The sequence below is a fragment of the Rhinolophus hipposideros genome (genome assembly GCF_964194185.1).
Source record: "Rhinolophus hipposideros genome assembly, chromosome: 2".
NCBI lineage: Eukaryota > Metazoa > Chordata > Mammalia > Chiroptera > Rhinolophidae > Rhinolophus > Rhinolophus hipposideros.
The window spans coordinates 62078202-62098136 of NC_138048.1; the positions used below are offsets into that span (position 1 = coordinate 62078202).

The following is a 19935-nucleotide window of genomic DNA, read 5'->3' on the forward strand; positions in this document are numbered from 1 at the left end:
TTCAGATAGTCCTAAGAGGCACTTTATTGCATAGGATGCAGGGACTGTGGCTCTCTCCGTTTCCTGCACTGCAGAGCTCAGAGGGGAACAGGCAGGGGGTGGGGGATGGGAGGAGCAGGAGAGAGCACACGCAGGCACTTTCTGTGGGGGCAAGAGGATTCTGGGAAGGGGAGGAGAAGCAGTGAGGAGCAGGCTGTCACCAACCTACCCCTTCCCAGCACCGAAAAGCCGGCCCTGGGTGGCAGTGACTTGAGTGTTTTGGGGGCGGCAGCCCATGCAATGGGCAACCCTCACACGTTTGCTGGGCTGTAACACAACAGGTGCAGCTGCAGGTTCTGATCCCAGTGGCGCAGCAGCAGGAAGAGGCCCCGGGCCGCAGCCTTGAGGGCAGCCAGGTCGAGGCCATCAGGCAAGTGCTGTGCTTGCAGCCAACAGTCGGCCTTAGCTGCTGCGAGTTCCCACTCGCCAAAGGCGGCGGCACAGCGGTGCTCCAGCCACGCGAGTGCCACGGCTGTGGCCCAGGTTCGGCCCCGCAGGTCGGCCCCAACCGGCCCTTCTGCTCCCTCCGAGGCGTCGGTGTCTGAGCCCCTCCCACTGTCCACCTGGCCGGCACCCTCGGAGCCTGAGCTGGGGGACGGGCTGCAGGAGGCTGTGGCACTGTCGCCCTGGCCAACACCAGGACCCAGAAGGGCCCAGGGAGATGAGGCCGAAGTAGGGCTGAGGCTGGCGCGGTGCGCCGCAAACGGGGAGGCGCGGCACAGTCGCTCCTGTGGGATGCGCACCGCTGTGCAGAAGGGTGCGTCCAGGCGGAAGGAGCCGGGCGCCTCTTGCAGTCGCACCTGAGGAGAGAGGAGGTGGGGGGAGAAGCGAGCTGAGACAGCGCCCTGGCCTGGCAACGCCACCCTCCACCTCCCGAGTCCTCACCAAGGGCAGGTAGTCGTGGCCGCTTCCTTCACTGCTGTGGTCACTGATCTGGCCTGTGTTAGGGCCTCTGGCCTTCCGAAAGCCCAGGCTGAGCCTAGAGGAAGGCTGGGGGGGCAGACGATGAGAACTGCCGGTGGGGGCTGCAGGGTCCCACAAAGCAGACTTGCAGTTGCCATTTTGGTCTGCGTCCGAGCTGCCTGCCAGGGAGCCGCCCTGAAGTCCTGCAATGGAGCTAATCAGTGCCAGTGGTGGTCGATACGCTCAGTTGCTCCTTGCCACGTCCCCCAATTTGAGTGTTACCTTTAGAGTGGACAACTGTGGTCAGAGGAGCTGCATCTAGGTAGCCAGGAGAAGCAGAAGGGGTACCTGGGGACTCGGCTGGTTCTGCAGGGGCACAGAAGACGGCTGAGGTTTGTACAAGAGGGTGGCCAGGGAGGTGAGGGCCAGCACCTGAGAGGTGATCAGGGAGGGACCCTACCTGAGCTCCGCACCTGCAGGGCTGCGGGCAGGACTTCCCTCGTGGTGGCGTCCACAGCTACAGGGCAGGTGAAGCAGGAGGGGGCAGAGCTGACCTTGCTTGTCTGAATGGCTCGCAGCCAGGACCTCCGGGCATGGCCTGTACAACCACGGAGCAGTATGCTGAACAGGAGGGGGTGCACGCCTATCGCCCACCCTCTACAGAGAGCTTTCTAGAAAAAAATCTCAGTGTTCCCCATAGCTTCTCCCTCTGTCCACTTTTGAACAGAATGGAGCCTTTCTCAGGGTCAGGACTAGCTCAGACTCCCCAACTTGGACAAGAAGTGATTAGGCAGAACCCCTCAACTCACAGCAAGGCTAGGCCCCCTAGCTACCCAGAAATTCAACATTCTGGACACCATGAAGGAAGCATTGACTGGGGCCTTTTCCATCCACTCACTTCAGCACTGCCAGTACAACTTTCTGTGATGACAGAAATGCTTTTTGGATCTGCAGGACAGTGGCCACTAGTCACATGTGACTAGTAAGCACTTGGAGTGTGGCCAGTGCAACTGACGAACTGAAATTTTAGCTTTATTTGATTTTAATAGTCTTCTATTAAAATAGGCTTTTTAAAAATGTTATGGGCGTGTGCATCATTACAAGGTCACATTTGCCTCTGTTGGCTGCTAAGAAGCTTGCCGATTTGGGGTCCCATGTTTGCAAAGGCACATAACCTGGTGCTGTGTATCTTTAATAAAACCTCATTACCCCTTTCATTTTATTATCCCTCTTTTTCCCATTGCCCTGCTTAATATATTTTTTTTTATTGTCAATGTGGGTGAACCACCTCAACTTGTGACTAGGTGCGGTATAGAGCGATCCAACACACCCACCCCGGCCACTGCCCCATTCAGGCTCCATGGGCGCTGAGTGGGCCCACCAGCAACTCACCCCAGTCAGCCATGGTCTCAGCCCCTCCTCGGAGAGCCAGCTGCTCATTGTCCCGGACCACGGAAGCTGCTGTCAGCCGATGGAGGGCTTGGTCCCAAGCACCTTCTCTTTCAGGGGGTGATGGAGGCAGGGAGCCATCATTCCCAGTCCCCCATAGTGTCTCTAGTCCAACACCCACCTCCCAGCACACAGGCTGCTCCCCACAAAGGGCCCGGATCACCACATGGCAGCGTGGAGGCTGGGGAGGTGGTGGCGCTGCTGGGGAGCCCGATTCCCTGTCGGGGGGCACAGCCGTGAACAAGAAGGGTGGTTCCATCAACATGTCCCAGTCCATGGGGGCTGGGGAGAGCAGGTTTCCTGAGGAGACAATGGCAGGACAGGGAAAGTGTGGTGCCCTGGGCTCCACCTCCCCAAGGCCTTCTTGGCGTCAGAATCCAGCTCCCTATCCAACCTTTACCTGAGTCATCCAGGCCTGCTCCCAGCTGCTGCCCTGGCTCAGGGCCTGACCCATCTGGTGCTGCACCCAAAGAGGGGTGCCGGGGGTGGCCATGGACTGGGTTCACCTGGCCGGGGGGTGATGAGAGGCTTCGGCCAGCCAGAGCCGCTCTGCGTTGACGGCCCAGCACCTCAGCACTTAAGGCCCCAGGCTGCATGAGACAAGTGGGGTCCACTGGTCAAGGAATGTAGAGCTCGTGGCCATCACACGCGCGCGCACACACACACACACACACACACACACACACACACACACACACACACACGACGTTTTGTCTGAAACCCTGAATGGCTGCTCACCACCCTTAGAAGAAAGGCCAGGCTCCTTAGGGCTTCTGTCCCCTTCCTAGAGGCGTTTCTCTCCACACCCTACTTCTCACTTAAGGTCGTTGCTTGTCTGTTTTTGTTCCTGTAGCCTCCCGCTTTGCCTGGCTCACTTCTCCTTATTCTTCCAGGTAAGGCCCTTGCTTTCCTGACGCCCTCGGACAGGGTTAGTCACTTTGACTCTGAGCCCCCTGACACCATGTTCCTGTGCTCATCACCGAATGTCGGGCGGTATCTTCATTATAGATTTCTCCATCTAGCTCTTCAGCTAGAGTTAACAGTAACCACTGCACAACGTGTGGCAGACAGCAGATGGGCAGCAAATGTTGGCTGGCTATATGGTAAACGGGTGTGGACTGAATCTCACCTTGACTGGAGCCAGCGGGGGTGGAGGCAGCGGGCAGGATCGGGAGCCTGCAGGTTCTCCCCAAGCCAGGCTTCGGCAGCCTTGCTGAGAAGGGGGACCCAGGGGAGCACTTCCTTCAGGGGAGCCAGGGCCCTGGGAGCCGGGGGACTCACTGCTGCCTGTGGAGCCTGGGCCTGGCTCAGGGCTGGCAGAGCAGCGGGTGAGCACATACTGCTCCCGGATGTACGAGGACTGGAAGATGCGGCGCCATAGGGCTGTGTCGGAAGAGGGGTTGGGTCCAGGGTCTGTGACGGGGTCAGTCAGAGCATCCACACCTGGTGGAGGGAGGAGAATGGACCGCAGGCCTGGCTTCTCCCACTACCCATTCCTCCTCCGGCACAGTCACATACATGAACCCAACACTTACTCCGCTCCGAGTCCCCCGCAGCCCAGGGGTTGGACAGCTCTCCTGTCACAGTGCCTGTTCCCAGTGGCTCTGAGGTGCCAGTGGGCTCAGTGCCAGGGCTGGTGGCAGATGGCACCTCCTCTGGGGATGGGAACACAGAGCCACCCAAGCTCTGCCAGCCAGGCTCTTGGCCCTAGAGAGGGATAGTCACTGGGGGGAAAACCTGATTGTAGTTATATGCTACCTCTTTCCCAACAGGATTTAAGATGGCTAATTGCAAGAGGCAATAAAGTTAATAAACCAGAAATGAAAGCCCAGTACTAAGTAAAGAGCAAACCCATGCTAACCGTAGGGTTAATAGAGCTAGTGCAGCTGAGCTTCAGGTTTGGCCCTGAGCTTCCTGGCAACCAGGCAAAAAGGCAAATAGTCCATTATAGAGCTCTCGTGATCAAAAAGGAGGAAGCATGCTTAGTCCTTTTGGAGAAAGAAAGCTTTTCATAATAAAAACAACTCTCATTTCTCAGACGCCTACTATGTGTCACATATCCTATCAGGAGCATATACATTATGACCTCTAATTACGACACTGTGAAAAAAATCAGTATGAGGAAATGGGCTCGGAGAAGTTAAGCTTGACTCGCCCAGAATCAAATGGCCAGTATATGGCAGAAGTGGGATCTGAGATTTCATCTAGACTCTGCTCCCTCTATCCCTGAATGTTTCAGGAAATAATTGGCTGGTGCTGTTTGTAGGGCACTGTGTGAAATAATGAGCAAGTTTTGACAAAATCTCACAGCAAATGCTGGAGCTATTTTCTGTGTCTTTGTACTTGAGTGAACTTTGGCAAAAGCCAAGGGCAACACACTTTACAGAACAACTCAGTAGAAGACCTCCTGATGGGGCAAGCTGCAGTCACCCTGGGTGGCCCAGCGTGGTCTCTGAGGAGGCTTGGGGGTAGCAGGAGGGTTTGGCACAGGAAATGAAAGAAGGGTTTGGAAGGGATTCAGGGGCTTCAGCTATTCCAGGCCCACCTCCCAAACCCCAGCCCAGGCCTACCCCAGGGGGGTGGGGCCGGAAGCCATCCACCCTGAAGAGTGAGCAGTAACCCAGCAGTTGGTCCCCAGGGTAGAGTGCTGGGATCTCCCGGGGGGTCAGCAGTGCCTCCACTGCATCAGGCACAAACCAGTCCACAGAGATGTCACTCAAAGCGGGCTCCAATGCCTTCCGCAGAGCCTGCACCAGCTGTGAGGAATGATCAGAGAGAGGCCATAGGAGAGAAAGAGGTGGCACACAGCTGAGAGTAGGAAGACTGCTCTTCCCCTGATGCCATCTGCCCAGCCTCTGGCTGAGGGGAGCAGGCAAAGGCTGGGTCAGGTGAAGGAGTGGGGATAGCGAAAAGCGAGGGGACTGAGTGTTCAGTCCTCAGGGCTCGGTCTGTCTCCTAGCCTGAGCTGTGCCACATGGATGAGGCACAATTTATCAGAGATATGACTCAGTACCAGGACACAACTGGGGGGTGATCAGAGGCTGTGCCCCCCCCACTTTAGCCTCCTTGAAGCACCCCACAGCAGCACCAGCAGCTCCTCCCATTTGGCTTCTCAAGGGAGTAGGGATTGAAAGGGGGGAGAAGTCTTGGTCTGGGTGCCAGGAGACCCCATGACCTAATTGGGTTCTGTTTCAGACTCTGTAACTTGGGAGGACTTCCAGGGATGGAAAACAGGCCCCAGGCTCAGGCTCACCATGGGCTGCAGCCTCTCCCCAGGCCTCAGGAAGTAGGCCTGGCCCCTGCTGAGGGCAGACAGACCCTGGAGCAGCTGGTGGCAGGCAGGCCCTAGCCCAAAGGAGAAGCACCTGATGAAGGAAGGGAAGCGCTGTGACCTTCAGAAGAAGCCTCTTGGGGGCTGGGGTCAATCTCAGACACCTGTCTCTGCACACGCCATACCTGGCTGCGCCCCTGTGCCACCTCATCAGCTCCAGAGTTTGGTGGGTCGTGGCAGCCATGGGTGAGGCAGCAGTGAGCAGGAACAGCTGCCGAGGGTGGGCCCTGTGCTGGGGCTGCCTCATGGCCCAGTCGAGCGCAGCCAGCACATCTGGGGGACCGTCCGCAGCCTGCAGAGTCTCGACATTCTCACAGATCAGCTGCACAGTGTCCTGGAGAGAAAAGGAACAGGCTGGGCCACGCTGGGCTACAATATCTCCACTAGGGCCTTCATATCCCTGGGCCACACTCACATCACTGCAAAGCCGGCTCGCAGGGAAGAGGGGCTGCACTGAAGTGCCAACCATCGCCACGTTGATGAGCGTCTGGGAAGGGAGTGACTTCACCGCCAAAACAATGGCATCCTGGGGAAAGCAGGGAAGGCAGCGTGAGTCAGGCCTATGGGCCTTGATAGAGAGGAAGGAATAGCAGATCAACTGCCTGCCTTCTCCAGGCCGTGTGTAAAATGAAGGTCTGGATCAAGTAGTCTGGGAGAAGCCGTGTGTGTGAGACTGTGTGTGAGAAACCCTGTGAGTGAGAACCTGGGGCTGTAGGGAGATTCTGAGTGTGTATGAGAGACATTTGTGCATGTTCCTCGGGAAGTATATATGGTACGTGGGTGTTGGATTAGGTGTGACTTAATATAACTTTATGTATGAGAGAGGCTCGTGGAATCTGGGAGAGACATGTCTGTGCGAGTATGAGAAAGAGAATGTGTGTGTGCGCATGCTGCAGCCCACCTCAGACCGCCGCCCCGCCCAACCCCTGGTCCTGCCCACACTGTGCCCCCACAGGCCTTGTGTGCTGCACTGCTGCCATCCAACAGGAAAAGGAACTCCCGGGTCGCTGTGCCGAGGTGTCCAGGCTTGGAACTCAGGTCTGGGCAGAAGCTTAGCACCAGCACCGGGTTCAGCAGGATGTCTTTGTGGAAGCGTCGCTGCAGGAACCACACCTGAACATGGGATCCCAGAGTCATTCTGGGCCGGTCTTAGTGCACGGCCAACCTGACTGGCAGCAGGTACCAGCCCTGGACACTTTTTCTATCTACTCCCCCCAGAAGAGGCATTTTTGCAGTCATTTGAACAAAGGCAAGAGTAGAGGCAAGTCGCTGTCCTCTGCCTGTGTCAGACTTAGCCCCCATTCTCTAAGACACATCCCAGGGAGCTGTGCGTGGGCCCTCCTGTGACAACACCCATCTTAGATGGTGGTGGCACTACTGAGAGGTCTTAGTGGGACCAGAGGCACCTCACCCATCCCAAAGGGAGTCTGCTCGCCTGTTCCTCACACACAAATGCAGCCAGCAGTCAGGCCAGGGACCTGGTCATGTCCCCAGGCAGCTATACCTGCTGGTCCCCATCACTGTCCCTTCGCTGTAGCCTCTGGAAATCCCGGCGGGCCCTCACCCGGGCCTCATATTCTGCTGAGCTCAGGCTGCCGGCCTCCAGCATTAGGTGTGGCTGGTGGGGCTCTGGGGAGGAGAGGACACAGCTCTGTCAGGGTAATCCCTGTCTCTGGACCCCAACTATCCAAACCCACTGTTCCGGGAAGACCTTGCAGGTCTGACCTCCCTGTACCACCAGGCCCACCCTCATAGATGACTTGGTCCGCCTGGTTTGGGGCCCAGAAATCTATGCTTGAAAACAATGCTACCCAGGTGGTCCTGAAGCAGGTCAGAGCGGGCCCACTGTGCTCCCCAGTCTCTCACCACTAGGGTGCAGCAGGATCTCCAAGGCCCTGTCGCAGGGGTGACCCTCCGCCAGGGTGACACAGATGGTGGCTGCGGAGCTGGCGTGAGGGGGCGCGTCTGCCCGCAGAGCATGAGAGGGGCTCTCCAGGCCTGAGGGACATAGAGGCAAGGAAGGGTGATGATCTCCGCCCCCGCAGGTCAGTACGAAGAGCATAAACATCACCTTCCCAGATCACAGTATATGGGGGTGGGGTGGGGGTGGGGGGCAAGGATCACACCTGATTAGCTCTGTTCTCAGAGCCTGGTCTATAAGGTTGAATGGAAAAGCGGGCATTGGCCTGCTTTCATGGGCTGGAAGGCAGATTCCCAGCTCTGTTCCTGGCTGGTCAAAAAGTGATACATCCACCAATTGCTGATTTAGCATCGTTGCCCACCTCTTGCACAAGGAAACACCATTTCATCACTTGGATGGGTCTCATTATAAGCCTCTCTCCTCCCATTGGTGAGTAGAATGGGACATAAATAAATGACACTGACAAACCTAGGGGCGTGTGTTATATAGAAGCGGCTGGAGGACGCTCCTACTGTGAGACCAGAGGTTCCTAAGTCTTAGGTCCCTGTCTTCTTTTCATCTTGTGCTCCTCCCACCCCCAGCCCTGAATTATTTCCCAGTCAGCTATACTGGGTGGGGCACCCACCTGCCAGCAGGCATGGGCCAGTCACCAGCATCTCGAAGGAGAAGGTGTATGGGGCAGGGCAGCGGGCAGGGCCTAAGAACACATCCGGAGGAGCAGCTGGCTCCTCCCAGGCCAACCCTTCCTCCTGAGGGCTGCCCACCCCGAAGCAGCTGGTAGGGCTGGAAGGGAGCATGAGGAGAGTCACCGGGCCACTACCAAGGCCCCTAGCCCCTCTGGCTGACTGGCCCCAGCCTTTCTCCACCCTGCTCATCCCCTGGGAACCCTGCCAAAGCCCCCTCACCCGCACTAGACCCAGAGAAGCCGAGGGAGGGACGAAGAGAATCACCATAGGCCCAACCTGTCGTCACAGAGCCCCGGAGATCTGGGGGGGCCTGGTGGACCTGACGGGGCCAGCGGGGTGAGCACGGAGGGCAGAGCCACACGCAGCACCCCATCAGGCCTTGAGGGCAGCTCCTGGCTGCTGCACAGGGTCACTGTCATGGTGCCGGCCGGGGCGATGAGGCCGGTGGGCAGCACCAGTGTGGACCGGGCCTGGGCCAGATCCAAGACAAGATGACCTACGATGAGTGAGAAAAGGGGTCAGACGGGGCTGGAAGTCGAAGAGACGGGAAGATGGGGCAGGGGCAAGCATCGAGTCAGGAGAGTCTTGGCAAGGGGGACTTTGTGTGGTTGGAGAGACAAACGATGATACAGAAGGGGACATGAGATGAATGGCAGTAGGAAGAGAAGCAGACGGTACAAGGATCTGGCTGTCACCAGGAAAGGGAGCAGCGACAACACTGCTAATGAAGGCTGAAGAAAACAGGGCATGTCCTTACCACCCCAAGATCCTGGACCCATACCCTCTGCTCCTCTTTCCCTGTCTGCACCTATCCAGTCAACCCTTGGGTCTCATCTTTGTAAAGGACCTTCCCTTGTGGACTGACATCTCCCATAGCCTGGGCCCCCCCTGCTCACAAGTTCCCTGCTCATGAATAGTCAGGGGTTCCCCATTGCCTACGAGGAGTGGCTCTAGAATTTTCTACCCAAGAGGAGTTTAGGAGCAGTAATCTGCTGGGACACTGACTAGAGATCATAAAGCTGCATTTGCGTAACAAGCACACCATTTTACTTAGATCACAGGTTTAACTGGGAACGGACGGAGTCGTGCGGATCACCACTGCTGTTAAAGGAAAAATGGCCAGATGTGTACCGTGGCAGTCAAGGCCCTACATGGTTTGGCCCCAGTCTACCTTTACAGCCCTACTTCACCTCACTTTCCCACAATAAAGAGTGGATAATCACTTATCCACTCTTTTGAGAAATACTTGCTGAATAAATGAAGGCAAGAAAAAGATGGAAGGAAGGGAGGAAGGTAAGAAGAAAAAAAAGGGCTTCCTTCTCAGCCAGCTGAGGCCTGGGGACAGCCTGCTACAATGGAGAGAGCACAGTTTGAGTCTTGGCTCCATAGCTTCTAACTCTGTCTTTTGGTAACTCTCTTGTTTTGAGGAACCTCAGTTTCCTCATCCATAAAATGGGGGTCATAATAACAATATCTCAAAAGTCATGGTGAGGAATAAATGAGATAATATATGCAAAGCATCCAACACCTAAGAGACCACTGCTGTTATTTTCATCACCTACAAAAGAGGAAAGGAGAACAATACTTGCATTACATCCCTCTGGATTCAAATGAGGTAATACCAGTGACTGGGCTTTGTCAAATGTAAATCACTATAAAAATAAAGTATTTTATTACCATCATCAAGTACAATTTACTTCCAAACCTTCGCTTACACCATTGTCTCTGCCTGGGGTGCCTTTCACCTCATCCTACCCTTCCTTCCAGCCAAATGCTGGCTCCACTTCCTTCTGGAACATTCCTCACTCTGGCCTTTAACTACCTGCTGGGCTTATGCCAACTCTCAACACAGCTGGATTCTGTCCTTCTTCTCACCTTGATGGTAAATCCCATGTGCAGGAATCAAATGAATATACAAATAAATAAATGAAAGAAAGAAGTACAAGCCACAAAACCTAGCACAGGGGTGGGATTCCATCCTCACCCAGCACTCACCGAGCCCCTTTGCAGTGTGAGGCTGGGACCTGGAGGTGACCCAAACCCTGTTCCAGGCTCAGGAGCTAAAGCTCCAAAGGGGAAAACGGACGTGTGACTGCCTGCCTGCTGTGTCTGCCTCCCTGGCTGAAAACCTCGGGTCAGGCCTAGGTCACAGTCCCCCAGCATCTGGCATGCACGTCACGTGCCTAGTCCACAACTGTTGAATAAAGGGATGAATCAATGAATGGGGGGTAAAAATCAGTGACTGGAGGGAGGAGGGGCGAGACGCAGGCACCGGAGTGCGGCGGGCTTTGCGGGGTGGGGGGGCGCCCCAGACTCACCCTGCGCGCAGCGGCGGGGCGTCGGAGCCCCCAACCCGGGACCTAGCGCGCGGCAGCAAGCCGCCTGCGAGCGGCGCCGGCTCTGCAGCTGGAAGGAGACGCGCCGACCCGCCGCCTCCGCCTGGAAGCCCGATACCACTTCGGCCTCGGCCAGCGGGTACACAAACACGCCTGGGGCGGAGGGCACAGGCGGTGTCGGACCTCGTCGGCACGCACTGCCCACCACCCCGCGGCCCTGCCGGGCCTCACCTTCCACCGCCTGTGGCTGCGGGTTGTGGTAGGTGAGCCGGGCCCGCAGGCTGAGGCACGGTCCGTTGGCGCAGGCCCGAACCCAAGAGTCCGTGAGGGTCAGCGGCGTCCAGCTGGAGGGGCAATACAGGCCGGGCATGGTGCCCTAGGGGAGGGTGGTCGATGAAAGACTGCGCAGGTTGAGCCCAGGGCAGCCCACCCGCCCTGGGGAAAGCCCACTGGGAGACCCTAACTCTGGCTGGAGGACCGGACCTGCAGGGGGCGCGAGGCTGATCCCAGGTGCAGGCCCCGCCGACCGGTGGCGAGGGGAGGGAGGGAAGAAAGCGGGAAGGTGGGGGGATGGCGAGACCTGCATCCTCTCCCGTTACCTGGGAAGCCAGGGCGGTGCTCAGCTCCCGGCAGCGCGGGGGCCCGGCAAGAGGAGGGTTAATGATTAACTGGCGCTCGGGGCGCCCCGCAGTCCCGCTGCCGGCTCCCAGGCGGGCGCGCGCGGGGGGTGGGGGCGGAGTGTCCCAGCTGTTCCATCACCCGCTCCCTGGCCTCACCGCCACCCCCGTACCTGTCGGCCCCCCGGGGCTCCCCGCGGCTGCCAGCTGTCGGAGGTAGCGCGGGTGGCGAGATGGAAGATGCTCTGCGTGGGGAGCAAGGGTTTAAAGGGCCAGCGTCCTCCTGGGTGCCCCTAGCCCAGCAAGGAACGGCAGGGGCGGGGTGGGATGGGGAGCCGAAGGGCCGCATCTTTCTCCCGCGCCCCCTCTGACCCGGGCCCTGAGACAGGCTGCAGGCCAGAGTGGAGGGGGCTGGGTTGGGAAGAACGAGATAGGGAAGCGAAAGGAGGGGGTCCTTTGGAGACAAGACAGGCAGAATTGTTGGGGTAGGGGGAGTCCGTGAGATCCGTCCAGGGTACCTCTCCCCACCCTGGCAGAGCTCATCTGGGAGTGGGGGGCTGCTGCAGCCGCCGCCGCCCCGCAAAGCCGCGCTGTCAGGGGATGCTGCTGGCAGGATCTGGGGGTTGTTCCCTCCCCGCGGGCAGCCCCAGCCTCACCGTCGCCCCCTCTGCGGAGTTCTGGGCGCCACGACGGGACCACGGTGTGTGACGCCGCCTCTGCGCCCGGGGCAGCACTCAGTCGCCGCACCTGCAGGGCGCCCACTCGGGACTCCGGCTGCGACCGCTCTGAGTCCGCGCAGGGGCGTCGGCCCTGCGGATGCGAGTCCCACCCCCGTTCGGAGAGGCCGCCCCTCTGGCCCGCTTCGGCCCCGCCCGCCGCTGCGGCGGGACTGAGGCTCCGCGCTCTCCCAGCCCCCTCCCACTTCAGGCGCGGTGCCGCCTCCACGCCAGTGCTGGCCGCTGAAGCCAGACAGGGCACCGCAGTGCAGGGACCGCGTCTCTGCCGCCGCACAGCCCCCCATCGATGCGGGACCAAAGCTTCCGAGGCCCCACCCTTTTTGTCCTTCAGGAAGTGAGGCGTCCTGCACAAGTAGCAGAGCTGCTGTGTCTGCAGCCCCCCAGCACTTTCCCACTATCACCACCCCCCACCCCAGGCCTGGCTAGGCTTCCCATCACTGCAGTGACCCTTCCCCATCACTGCAGTGACCCTTCCTCATCACTGCAGCGAACCCCAGCGCCCTATCACCGTTGGACACCCCACGCCTCAAGAAGCCAGTTCCCTTCCTTTGCAAAGTGATCCTTCATCACTGCAGAAACCTTCCCCATCACTGCAGGTATCTTCAGCTGTGTGATCACTTCAATGACCACTCACTCCAAGCAGGGCTCCCCTTCACAGCAGCGACTTCCCCTCATCACGGAGCAGCCAGCCTTCCTATCACTGCAGTGCCATCTCCCCACTTTTTCTGGGAGTGGGGAGGATCAACCCCTCAGACTTTGACTCCCTGTACTTCAGTTGTCCACCACCTCGGAAGTGAGGGCTTCCAGCCTGCAGAACCCTCTCGTGGCTAACCCTCATCTTAGCAGTGAACCCCCCTCCCCACCTCATCACTGCAGCACCCCTAGGAGAAAACAGCTCTGCCTGTAAACAGGTCCCTTGATATTGGCAGAATTTTTATGCGACTTGACAATGCTAAGCTGCAAAAGATTAGGGAAGTCTAAAACCTCTCCCCTGAGCCTGGAGGGAGAGTCTGGGAGCCCTGGGGAAGTGACCATGTTGGGGAGGGGGTCACCTATGCAAGTTTTCTTGCAGAGGCCACACTCAGATTCTGCAAAATGAGCTTGAGGAGAGATGAGGGGGTGCAGCAAGTTGGGAGTGGGCTTTCAAGCCAGACTTAGGTTCTCACCTCCCCCCACTTACTCTGTCCTGATTCCAGTCACCATCACCATACTGGCCCCAGGGGGATTCCCTGCCTCCTTTAGCACCTGAGCCCTCAACCACAATCCTTTCTCTTGCTCAAACCACTTACCATGGTAGCCTTAGCTTGGCCTTTCCCCAGGGAACTTCACTGGTGGAAATGCACAAAGATACTACTGAAAGCATAGACACCATTACAATGGTCCAGCCTACAGGGAGCTCCAGTTGGGTTCTACCCCTTTCCACACTATCTGAGCCATGGTTCCCTTGACACCTTTCCTTCCTTCTCTGCTGAACCTTCCCCCAGCCTCATTCTGATTGAGCATCCTCTTACAGGCTTGGGGAGAAACAGTAGATAGTGAGTGGGCGGATGGGTCCTCCGGGTACTCAAGGTCTCCAGGCAGGAGGCCAGATCCACAGGGTTCCATGGAAGTCCAGACAGTGGCCACTTCCCCATGGTGTTTTGTGCTCTGCCCCTTCTGCAAATGAACCAAGAGCTACACCTGGCCCTTAGGCTGAATACGATGTTACAGGGAGCAGTCATTAAGGGGCCTCAAATACATGTAAATGAAAAAAGAGGTCCTTTCTTCGACCGAGGAGAGCTTGGATGTACAACAGTGTCCCAGGAAGATGGAATTCCTGTCAAAGACTAGACGACACACTGTTAGAAGCCAAGCTTTGCTGGGAAGCTGGACCAGCCCTGAGATTCTGCTGGAAAGGCTATCTTAGCTGAGGCAGATAGAGGGAGAGAAAGGTCTGCAGCTCCAGCTCAAGAAGAGGTCTCTGAGGCCCAGCAGGGAGGCATTCTGGTGGGAGGGCTGCAGCATGGCAGGCAGCTGAGGACAGGAAGAGACAGCTCATCTCCACAGAGCCCAAAATCAAGTTCCAGGAGGCCAAGGAGATCCTAAGCGGGGCTAAAGAATGGCATGGAGTTTGGGTGGTCTGCTATATGCCAGGCTTAGGGGAAGGGGTGGGCGGTATGGAGTTAAAAAGGCATGGCCTCTGCCTTGCAAGGCTCATACTTTAGTGAAAAAAGCAAATACATAGTTACAGTAGATTAAGATGAGTACTGCATTACAGAGATATACTGGATATTATTAAAGCTTTTCACAGGGAGCTTTCAGGAGGGGCACTTGACCTGGTTGTGGTGGTCGGGGTACAGTCAACAATTATACAATAAATTTTTAAACTTATTTGGAAATAATTTCAAAGCTTAGCAAAAGTTGCAAGAATAGCATTTTGGGGGAACCATTTGAAAATAGGTTGTACACATTATGCGTCTTTCCCCATAAATACTTCAGTGTGTGTTTCTTAAGAACAAGATTCTTACATAGCCACAGAATAGTTGTCAAATTCTGGAAACTTAACATTGAAACAATGCTATTATCTAAACTACAGTCAATGTTCCAACTTTCTTAATCATTGCCAAAATGTTCTTCATAGATATCGTCCCTCCCCCATCCAACCCAGGATCATACACATTGCATTTAGTTGAGAGTTCTCTTTATAGTCTTCTTGTATCAGAAATAGGTTCTCATTCTTTTTGTCTTTTGTAATACTAGCATTTTCGAAGAACACTGGCCAGCTGTTCTGTAGAATGTGCCTTAGTTTGGGTTTGTCTGTTGTTTCCTCATAATTAGATTCAGAGTATTCACTTGGCACATATCCCATGAGTGATATATCCTTCTCACTATACCACATCAGGGTATCCATGTCAGTCACTGTTTCTGGTGATGTTAACTTTGATTAGTGGATTAAGGTAGTATATTAGGGATCTCCAGAGAAACAAAACAAAACCAATTAGATTGTGTGTGTGTGTGTGTGTGTGTGTGTGTGTGTCTTTATGTTATTTGTTTATTATAAGGAATTGGCTCACCCAGTGATGGAGTCTGGCAAGTTCAAATTCGCAGTGTGAGCTAGCAGGCTGGAGACCCAGGAGGGTCCATGGTACAGATGAAATCCGAAGGAAGTCTGCTAGAGAACCCCCTTGTTGGGGAGGCTGATTTTTTAATTCCAGTCAGGCCTCAACTGATTCAATGAGGCCCACCTACATTATAGAGAACATTCTACTTAATTACAGTTCACCAGTTTAAATATGAATCTCCTCCAAAACCACTACCCTGCAAGTTGACACAGGAAATGAACCCTCACAGGGAGGGTTGCCAGGTTTTTCCACTGTGAGGCTACTATTTTTCTTTTTTGTAGTTAAATAAGTACTTTTGTGGGGAGATAGTTTGAGTCTATATAACTATTCCAATCTTCATCAAAATCTCACCTACAAGTTTTAGCATCCATTAATGTCCCAAGTAATATTTTATGTCAGTATTATTGACATAATTTATATACAATAAAATTCACCATTTTTTATTGTGGCAAAATATAGATAAATAAAATTTACCTTTTATTATATAGTACATTCACAATGTTGTGCAACCATCACTACTATCTAGTTCTAGAACATTTTCATCACCCCAAAAAGAAACCCATAACCATTAAAAAGTCACTTTCCATTCCCCCGTCCTCGGAAACTAATATGCTTTTTGTCTCTATAGACTTCCCTATTCTGCATATTTCATACACATGAAATAATACAACATGTGGCCTTTTGTGTCTGGCTTCTTTCAGTTAGCATAATGTTTTCAAGGTTCATCCATGTTATAGCATGTGTCAGTACTTTTTTCCTTTTTATGGCAGAATAATATGCCATTGTATGGATAGAATACTTTTGTTATCCATTCATTAGTTTGTGAACATTTGAGATTTTTTCACCTTTTGGCTATTGTGAATAGTGCTGTTAGGAGCCTTCATATACAAGTTTTTGTTTCAACATCTATTTTCAATTATTTGGGGTACATACCCAGGAGTGGATTTGCTAGGTCATATGGTAATTCTATGTTTAACTTATTGAGTAAACCATACCAGCTGAATAATTTTATATTCCTACCAGCAGCATACAAGGGTTCCAGTTTTTATACATCTTGCCAACAGAAATCAAAACCTCAGTTTATTGTTTTTTCCTTTTATAGGTCATACTTTTGGTGTCATTTTAAGAACTCTTCACTAAGTCTTAGGTCCTGAAGATTTTCTCCTATGTTAGCTTATAAAAGTTTTATAGTTTTACATTTAAATCTTTGATTCATTTGAAATAATTTTTATATACATGTAAGGTATGAGACTTAGGTCAAGGTTGTGTTTTTGTTTTTGTTTTTTTAGTCTATGGATAGCTAATTGCTCCAGCACCATTTTTATTTGTTGAAAAGACTATCCTTCCTCCATTGAATTGCTTTTGCACCCCTGTCAAAAATCAGTTGGCTATATTTGGGCAGGGCTGTTTCTGAGTCCTCTGTTCTGTTCCATTGTTCTGAGTGTCTGCCCTTCTGCCTGTACAAATAGCCTTCTTTACTATAGACATATAAGACATAATAAGTCATGAAATTGTGTAGATTGATTCCTCCCACTTTATTCTTATTTTCAAAATTGTTTTAGTTATTCTAGTTCCTTTGCCTTTCCATATAAATTATAGAATAATCTTGTCTATACCTATAAAAAAAATCTTGCTGGGATATTGATAGGAATTACACTAAACCTATATATCAGGGCTGCTGGTTGGCTCAGTTGGTTAGAGCACAGTGCTCATAACACAACCTTGCCGGTTCGAATTCCCACATGGGCCAGTGGGCTGCGCCCTCCACAACTAGAGTGAAAACAACGGCTTGACTTGGAGCTGATGGGTCCTGGAAAAACACACTGTTCCCCAATAAAAATTAAAAAAGAAAAAAAACGTGTATATCAATTTGGGGACAATTGACATCTTTACTATATTGAATCTTCCAATCTACGAATACAGCCTGTTTCTTCATTTATTTAGATCTCTTTTGTTATTCATTTTTTTATTTAGATTTTTAAGCTGTAATTATGATAATAGCTACAAAAAATTACATTTTTCTATGCAATTATCCTGATAAAGGAATGTAACCTAGTCTTGGGGGAAGGGTCAGAGATAACTATTCTAAACATTGAAATTTGAAGGAGTAAGCATTAGCTAGGCAGATTATGGGGAAAAAGCTGTCTAGCAGAAGGAACTGTGTGTGCAGATGCCATGAGTTAGGAGAAAGCGTGGAGCGGTACAAGGAATAAAGGAAAGTTTTGTGTAGTTACTAGATTATTTAGGACGTTACAGCCTTCTTAAGGATTTTCAAATTTACTTGAAAACCAGTGGAAAGTCATTAGAGGGGTTTTAAGCTAGGGAATGATGTGATCACACAGGGTTTATTTCTATTTATTTAATTATATCTTTATTTTTAAAATTGCCTTAAAGTATACATAAAATTTACCGCCTATAGACAAAAAAAACATCCAGCCTAAGAAAAAGCTTGTAAAAGTTTATTTGAGCCAAACTGACGACAATTGCAGGGAAGCAATGTCTCAATTGATTGAAAAAATGCTTTGGAAAATGGCAGGTTGGCAACTTGTTTTGTACATTAGAATCAAAGGCGGAGGGCTACATCATGAAATCCATTGGTTGTAGTTTAAGAGGGTGAGAGAAAACAAAGCGGGGAAATCTCTGGGATTGGTTGAAAAGAAACATGGAGAGACACACACTTCTTTTACATCGGTGGGTACAGGATAGTTAATAGCATTTTACTCCACGTTAGAGATGGTATTTGGGGAACAAGATAACAATGAGGGATTTTGTAGTTTCCTGCTCTGGTGCAGTGGGTTGCGTCCCCTGAAGGGGGGGGGGTCAAAAAAAAGGGATTGCTCTGACATTTCAAGGGTATGTTATCTTAGATGCAAAAAGATGACAGATAGTCTCACTTAAGGTAAAGACTGACCTTTGTCAAGGAAGCTAAAGGCCAAGGATGTGACTTCCTGCCATGGCCCACCTTTGTTAGGAATTTTTATGTTCACACCCACCATTCTATGTGGTTATTTTCAGTCTCCAGACCTTGTCAGATTTAACCTATGGCCCCTTTTCCGTCCTCACACCTTAACTGTTTTTAAGTACACAGTTCTTTGGCATTAAGTATAGTCATATTGCTGTGTTTTATTTTTTAATATTGTAAAATCAATGCATAGTTAGGATAACAATCTTAATGGGTGTTCAGTGGAAAGTAAAAAGTCACCCTCCCTTTCTTTCTTCTGTTCCACCTCTAAAAGTAACAACTGTTATCATTATTTCTTATGCTCCTGTTCCTTGCACCATACTTTGGAGAAGCTATCCTACAGCAATAAATACACGGGTGTGTAAGGGAATGTAATCAAGGATTCAAACCTGGTTTTAGGGACAAAAAAGAGGGAAACAACCTATTGTCCACCCAAAAGAAAGCTGTTGAATAAATAAGTGATTGTACATCCATATCATGGAACATTTTGTGTTGCTATTAAAAAGAATAGCATATACATGGATGAAAGCAAAAAGCAAATTGTAGCATGATGTGTATGGAATGACTCCATTTTATATAAACAAGCAATTACCAAAGTCCTCTAGAGATATCAGTGTGGTACAAACTTCCCACTAGGAGAGGAATTGACCAGAACAGAAGGCGACTGAATCACCTTGACTGAATCACCTCCATTATTTCTTCTTTCCAAAACCCCAGGGCAGGTCAATTCCCTCCTCGCCTCCTGCTTCTCCCTAAAGGCTTAGAAGGGTTCACCTTGGTGGTGGTAGCAAATGGGAGTAATTAGCTGCGGTGTTGTGTACTCTCTGCCCTAGGACTCTTTCCCTCCACTTTCCTTGAACTCCTCGGTCACTGAACTGGAGTGGGCCTTTGGACCTTTCCCACTACCCCTTACCAGACAGAATGGCTGATATCCCCAGGGGAATATGAGCTCCCAGGCCAAACTAACCAGACACCTGGGGGGGGGGGAGTCCAAGTGAAAAACAACAAATTAGACAACGTATGCTTTCTAAAGTAGAAATATTCAAACAGAGGGATCAAGAATTCAGAATAAGTTGTTTGATAAACATGTAAGGAGAGAAAGGAAGATGTCAGCAATATAAAAAAAAAAACACAACACATTATATTGGGGTTGCCTGTGACCTCAGTTGGTTAGAGTGTGGTGCTAATAACACAAAGGATGCCGGTTTGATCTCCGCATGGGCCACTGTGAGCTGCATGCTTCTTAAAAAAAAAAAAAATTATGAAAACAAACAAATAACCAAGTGGAACTACTGATCAAAATGTCATATCAGCGAACCAAATTTAAAAACAAACAAACAAAAACTCTGAAATCCCAACATTTATCAAAACAAATGTTTGAGGACAATACTCATTTGGTGGCACAATCTGGAGTGTCACAAGCTATATATAATATGTAGTTATCCCACTCATTGTGAATATTCCTCTTTTCCTGCAGGAGGATGAATGTGTCTGATTTCAGGATACTGTTCCAGACCCCACTGGGGGTGTGACATAATATACAATATTGCATTAGAGTGTTATTGTACGCTGTAACTTTCTAAAGTTTTAAGTATTCTAAATTCTGAAAAACATGTGGCCCCAAGGGTTTCATTTTTTTCCCTGAATTTTCATAGGAGTTTATTTGAGCCAAACATATGCCAGGGAGAAAGATTTCAAATGCTCCCTCCCAGGGTTTCAATAAGTGATTGTGGACCTCTTAGGGATGAAAACAACAATTAAAATAAAGAATATGATCGATGGGATTAATAAGATGGAAACAACTGAAGAATGAATTAATGATCTAGAAAGGTATTACACTGGCTTGGATGGAA

General features: G+C 51.8%; 1 protein-coding gene across 7 annotated transcripts; it reads right to left on the minus strand.

The window, feature by feature from the left end:
• Positions 1 to 8: 8 nt before the first annotated feature.
• Positions 9 to 11308, minus strand: VWA5B2 (von Willebrand factor A domain containing 5B2). 7 transcript variants are annotated; one of them, XM_081027701.1, is made up of 19 exons: positions 11149 to 11308; positions 10897 to 11041; positions 10648 to 10818; positions 8594 to 8825; positions 8269 to 8426; positions 7589 to 7720; positions 7227 to 7351; positions 6680 to 6835; positions 5848 to 6248; positions 5645 to 5756; positions 4962 to 5147; positions 3927 to 4098; positions 3521 to 3834; positions 2792 to 2981; positions 2335 to 2691; positions 1403 to 1540; positions 1225 to 1308; positions 925 to 1145; positions 9 to 839 (listed from the first exon to the last, which is right to left on the minus strand). In XM_081027701.1, exons 2-19 carry the CDS (start codon positions 11033 to 11035, stop codon positions 291 to 293), a joined length of 3837 nt encoding a protein of 1278 aa, XP_080883827.1. In that variant the 5' UTR covers positions 11036 to 11041; positions 11149 to 11308; the 3' UTR covers positions 9 to 290. The 7 variants fall into 7 exon arrangements, with proteins under 7 accessions (XP_080883827.1, XP_080883826.1, XP_080883825.1 ...); XM_081027700.1 differs by having other exon boundaries at positions 5848 to 6056; positions 6138 to 6248; positions 8606 to 8825; positions 10897 to 11290; XM_081027699.1 differs by having other exon boundaries at positions 5848 to 6056; positions 6138 to 6248; positions 10897 to 11290.
• Positions 11309 to 19935: the final 8627 nt, after the last annotated feature.